Source organism: Mandrillus leucophaeus, unplaced genomic scaffold (genome assembly GCF_000951045.1).
Source record: "Mandrillus leucophaeus isolate KB7577 unplaced genomic scaffold, Mleu.le_1.0 Scaffold163, whole genome shotgun sequence".
In the NCBI taxonomy this organism is placed as follows: Eukaryota; Metazoa; Chordata; class Mammalia; order Primates; family Cercopithecidae; genus Mandrillus; species Mandrillus leucophaeus.
The window spans coordinates 2,251,305-2,256,840 of record NW_012101621.1 but is presented as its reverse complement, the minus strand read 5'-3'; the positions used below and the strand labels follow the sequence as shown (position 1 = coordinate 2,256,840).

Below are 5,536 nucleotides of genomic sequence, written 5' to 3'. Positions count from 1 at the left end.
AAAAAAAAAAAAAAAAAGAAAGAAAGGAAGAAAAATAAAATAATTTATTGAGATACCAAAACATAGAATTGTGCTTGCTTTCTGACAGCACGAAATCTGGAGCAAACCCCTGTTTCCTTGGATCCTCCCCCAAAATCACCCAATCAAAAAAGCTTAGATACTATAATAAGGTCTAACACATGTGCTGAGATGCCTTTAGTTCCCCTGGTGTGCATTTTCTCTAACTGTAATGAATAAGCCCAACTTGCTCAACTACAGGTATGTTCCTGGTGGTCTTTGGCTGGAAGGCATTGACACCAGTATCTTCAAAATGTGTCCTAAAGATAGACTCCAGACTTTCAGAACTCCCATTTTTCCCATCTGTTTACCTTCCCTCACCTTTGTCTCAGATTTCTTTCTAGGTCCCCATTTTCTAAAGTAAGAAATCTAAGATCACTGTATATAATAATATGTTTTGAAGTTAAGAGTTTTCCCCTCTGGGACAGGCGCGGTGGCTCACGTCTGTAATCACAGCACTTTGGGAGGCCAAGGCAGGCGGATCACTTGAGGCAAGGAGTTCGAGACCAGCCTGGTCAACATGGTGAAACCCTGTCTCTACTAAGAATACAAAAGTTAGTCAGGCATGGTGGCACATGCTTGTAATCCCAGTTACTGGGGAGGCTGAGGCAGGAGAATCACTTGAACCTGGGAGGCGGAGACTGCCGGTGAGCCAAGATTGTGCCACTACACTCAAGCCTGGGCGACACAGCAAGACTCTGTCTCAAAAACGAAAACAAAAACAAAAAAAAAGAAGAATTTCCACCTCTGTTATGCACTAGTTATGATCTCAGGCAACTTATTTAACCTCTTTATGCTTCCTTTTTCTCTTAATAATACCTCTTCAGACTATTAAATGAATTAATACTATTTATTTTTTTTTTAGATGGAGTCTTGCTCTTGTCGCCCAGGCTGGAGTGCAATGGCATAATTTCAGTTCACTGCAACGTCCGCCTCCTGGGTTCAAGGGTTTCTGCTTCAGCCTCCTGAGTAGCTGCGATTACAGGCGCCCACCACCACGCCCAGCTAATTTTTGTATTTTTAGTAGAGATGGGGTTTCACCATGTTGATCAGGCCGGTCTTGAACTCCCAACCTCGTGATCCACCCGCCTCGGCCTCCCAAAGTACTGGAATTACAGGCATGAGCCACTGTGCCTGGCTAATTAATACTATTTCTAATAAATAAACTGACTGGGCATGATGGCTCATGCCTGTAGTCCTAGCACTTTGGGAGTCTAAGGTGGGGGGATCATTTGAGGTTAGGAGTTTGAGACCAGCCTAGCCAACATGGTGAAACCCCATCTCTATTAAAAACATAAATATTAAGGCCTGGCGCAGTGGCTAATGCCTGTAATCCCAGCACTTTGGGAGGCCGAGGCGGGTGGATGAGACCAGCCTGGGCAGCACAGCGAAAACCCCATTTCTACTAAAATACAAAAAAAAAAAAATGTAGCTGGGCATGGCAGTGGGCACCTGTAGTCCCAGCCACTCGGGAGGCTGAGACAGGAGAATCGCTTGAATCTAGGAGGCAGAAGTTGCAGTGAGCCGAGATCGCACCTCTGCTCCAACCTGGGCTACAGATGGAGACTCCGTCTCCAAAAAAAAAAAAAATTAGCTAGCCATAGTGGTGTGTGCCTGTAGTCCCAGCTACTTGGGAGGCTGAGACGGGAGAATTGCTTGAACCTGGGAGGTGGAGGTTGCAGTGAGCTGAGATTGCGCCACTGCACTCCAGCTTGGGCATGGTGCAAGGCTTCATCTCAAAAAAAAAAGAATTAATCTGACGTGGTGGTGCAAGCTGGTAATCGCAGCTACTCAGGAGGCTGAGGCAGGAGAATCGCTTGAACCCAGTAGGCAGAGGTTGCAGTGAGCCGAGATCACACCACTGCACTCCAACCCAAACAGAGTGAGACTGTCTCAAAAAAAAATAAAAATAGGCCAGGCGCGGTGGCTCACAGCTGTAATCAAGCACTTTGGGAGGCCGAAGCAGGTGGATCACCTGAGGTCAGGAGTTCCAGACCAGCCTGACCAATATGGAGAAACCCTGTCTATACTAAAAATACAAAATTAGCTGGGCATGGTGGCGCATGCCTGTAATCCCAGCTACTCAGGAGGCTGAGGCAGGAGAATCACTTGAATCCTGGAGGCCAAGGGTGCGGTGAGCTGACATCACGCCATTGCACTCTAGCCTGGACAACAAGAGCGAAACTCCATCTCAAAAAAAAAAAAAAAACAAAAACTCAAAAATAAATAAATAAATAAATAGGTAGCACTTACAACACGCCTGCATGGCTGAATATGATCTTTCGTTTTGTTTTGCAAATAAAGACCCCTTCTTTTGCTTGCCCCTGCAGCCTTCTTTCCTCTGAGATTTTGACCATGCCTTTGGTCTCCATCCCCTCTTTTGTGACCAGCAGAGGAACTGTCCAGTCTCTTATTCTGTGGGCTGAAATAGTATCACCCAAGCTATTCATGATGCTCTGTGGCCTGTGGTCACAATCTGTCGACATGTTTGGCAAAAAAATTGACTAAAGAAATATTGCATCAAAAATTATTTTTGGGTCTGGCACAGTGGTTCACATCTGTAAACCCAGCACTTTGGGAGGCCGAGGTGGGTGCATCATCTGAGGTCAGGAGTTCAAAGTTCAAGACCAACCTGGCCAACACGGCGAATCCCCATCTCTACTAAAAATACAAAATTAGCTGGGCATGGTGACGCATGCCTATAATCATAGCTACGTGGGAGGCTGAGGCAGGAGAATTGCTTGAATCTGGGAGGTAGAGGTTGCAGTGAGCCGAGATGACACCACTGCATTCCAGCCTGGGCAACAGAGCAAGACTGCGTCTCAAAAAAAAAAAAAATTAAGGAGTACCTTTTGATCTCATCCTGTTGCTTCCAAGAAAGCTCCTTCACCAACATGTGATCTTCACGAAGTCGAAAGAAACTGTCCTCCAATTCCTCCCGGTTCATCCTACTCAAGTGTGGTTGAGTTTTCATATTCTTACCTAAAGTCCCAGAAGACAGTAAATGGACAGTATTTTTACATGTATTTTTTTAACCTTTTAGATCTCTCATCACATCTTCTCTGGAGAGCATAAATCTATCTTTAGTCAAGTATTTATAAGGAAATTCAGGAAGTATGAGAAATGACTCCAGGCCAGGTGCGGTGGCTCACACCTGTAATCCCAGCACTTTGGGAAGCTGAGGCGGGCAGATCATGACCAACGTGGTGAAACCCCGTCTCTACTAAAAATACAAAATTAGCCGGGCGTGGTGGCACGTGCCTGTAATCCCAGCTACTCAGGAGGTTGAGGCAGGAGAATTGCTTGAGCCTGGGAGGCGGAGGTTGCCATGAGCCGAGATCGTGCCACTATATTCCACCCTGGGTGACAGAGCAAGACGCTGTCTTGGGGAAAAAAAAAAAAAAAAAAAAAACAGAAATGGCTCCTACTGGGTCCCTAGAGACTATTTTCTATATTATTACAGCATGAGGTATGACTCTACCTTCCATCTAGAAAGTACATTTTCTAGATAAAAATATATCCAATTAGGCTTTTATTCTACTTAATTTTTCTTTTTAGTTCCTTTTTTTTTTTTTTTTTTTTGAGACAGGGTCTCTCTCTCTCACCCAGTCTAGAGTACAGTGGCGTGATCTTGGCTCACTGCAACCTCTGCCTCCCAGGTTCAAGTGATTCTCCTGCCTCAGCCTCCAGAGTATCTGGGATTACAGGTGCCCGCCACCACACCCAGCTAATTTTTGCATTTTCAGTAGAGACAGGGTTTCACCATGTTGGCCAGGCTGGTCTCCAACTCCTGACCTCAGGTGATCCACCTGCCTCGGCCTCCCAGAGTGCTGGGATTACAGGCATAAGCCACCGTGCTCAGCCTATTCTAGTTTTTTCTCCTTATTAGATTATTTGGACCCATACAAGGATTGTTCCCATGACTGTCTTTAAAAACCCAGTAAGGAAAAGGATAAAAACTTTTCTTGATTACCAAGAACCATCTCATTTGTTTTTTTGGTCAGGAGAAACTGTCCCCAAAGCTGCCTCCTAGGACAAGAGCCTCTGCTTGCTCTAAGCAGAGGAAACGAGAGCACACTTTTCAGTGTGAGTGTTCACTGGCCCGTGTCTGCTCTGATCTTATGGTAAATGGGAACCATATTGTTTATTTTTTATTTATTTATTTTTTTTGAGACAGAGTTTCGCTCTTTTTGCCCAGGCTGGAGTGCAATGGTGCAATCTCGGCTCACTGCAACCTCTGCCTCCCAGGTTCAAGCAATTCTCCTACCTCAACCTCCAAAGTAGCTGGGATTACAGGCACCTGCTAATTTTTTGTATTTTTAGTAGAGACGGGGTTTCACCATGTTGTCCAGGATGGTCTCGATCTCTTGACCTCGTGATCCACCCGTCTCGGCCTCCCAAAGTGCTGGGATTACAGGTGTGAGCCACTGCGCCTGGCTATTTTTTTTTTTTTTTTTTTTGACGCAAAGTCTCTCACTGTTGCCCAGGCTGGAGTGTAGTGGCACTATCTTGGCTCACTGCAACCTCCGTCTCCCAGGTTCAAGCAATTCTTGTGTCTCAGCCTCTCGAGTAGCTGGGATTACAGGCACGGGCCACCATGGCCAGCTAATTTTTGTATTTTTAGTAGAGATGAGGTTTTACCATGTTGGCCAGGCTGGTCTCGAACTTCTGACCTCAGGTGATCCGCCCGCCTCAGCCCCCCAAAGTGCTGGGATTACAGATGTGAGCCACTGTGCTCGGCCAATTTTTAAATTTTTTATAGTGACAAGGTCCCACCATGTTGCCCCGGCTGGGCTCAAGTGATCCTCCTGCCTGGGCCTCCCAATGTGCTGAGATTACAGGCATAAGCCACTGGCCAGATTAATTTTTGAATATATGCTATAAAAATATTCCCTTTAATGTGGTTTTATCTATTTGTAATATCAAATTTTTTTTCTCCGAAAACAATGTTTCTGAGGTAAATTCAAGGTGCTTAGAATGAAAAAAAGAAAAAAAAAACACAACTTCCAAACCAAAGAACCTGCAAAATAATGTTGCTAGGTAAACTAGGAAAGTAAGGTCACTAGGAAGAAAATTGTAACATGACTATATGCCTTTATAAAAATCTTTATTTATGACAAATATTTAGGCCGGATGCAGTGGCTCATGCCTGTGATTAAAGACTTTGGGAGGCTATGGTGGGCAGACAGCTTGAGTTCAGGAGTTTGAGACCAGCCTGGGCAAAACAGTGAAATCCCTCTCTACAAAAAAATACAAAAATTGACTGGGCACAGTGGCTCATGCCTGTAATTCCAGCACTTTGAGAGGCTGAGGTGGCTGGATCACGAGTTCAGGAGTTTGAGACCAGCCTGACCAACATGGTGAAACCCCGTCTCTACTAAAAATACAAACACTAGCTGGGCATGGTGACACGCACCTGTAATCCCAGCTACTTGGGAGGCTGAGGCAGGAGAATCGCTTGAACCCAGGAGGCGGAGGT

General features: G+C 45.3%; 1 protein-coding gene across 1 annotated transcript in view; it reads right to left on the bottom strand.

Moving 5' to 3' along the window:
• Positions 1-5,536, bottom strand: part of RPGRIP1 (retinitis pigmentosa GTPase regulator interacting protein 1) — a 100,412-nt gene that overhangs the window by 84,266 nt on the left and 10,610 nt on the right. The window contains exon 2 of the mRNA XM_011976296.1: positions 2,907-3,039. Coding sequence (XP_011831686.1) covers positions 2,907-3,039 — 133 coding nt within the window. The remainder of the gene's footprint in view (positions 1-2,906; positions 3,040-5,536) is intronic.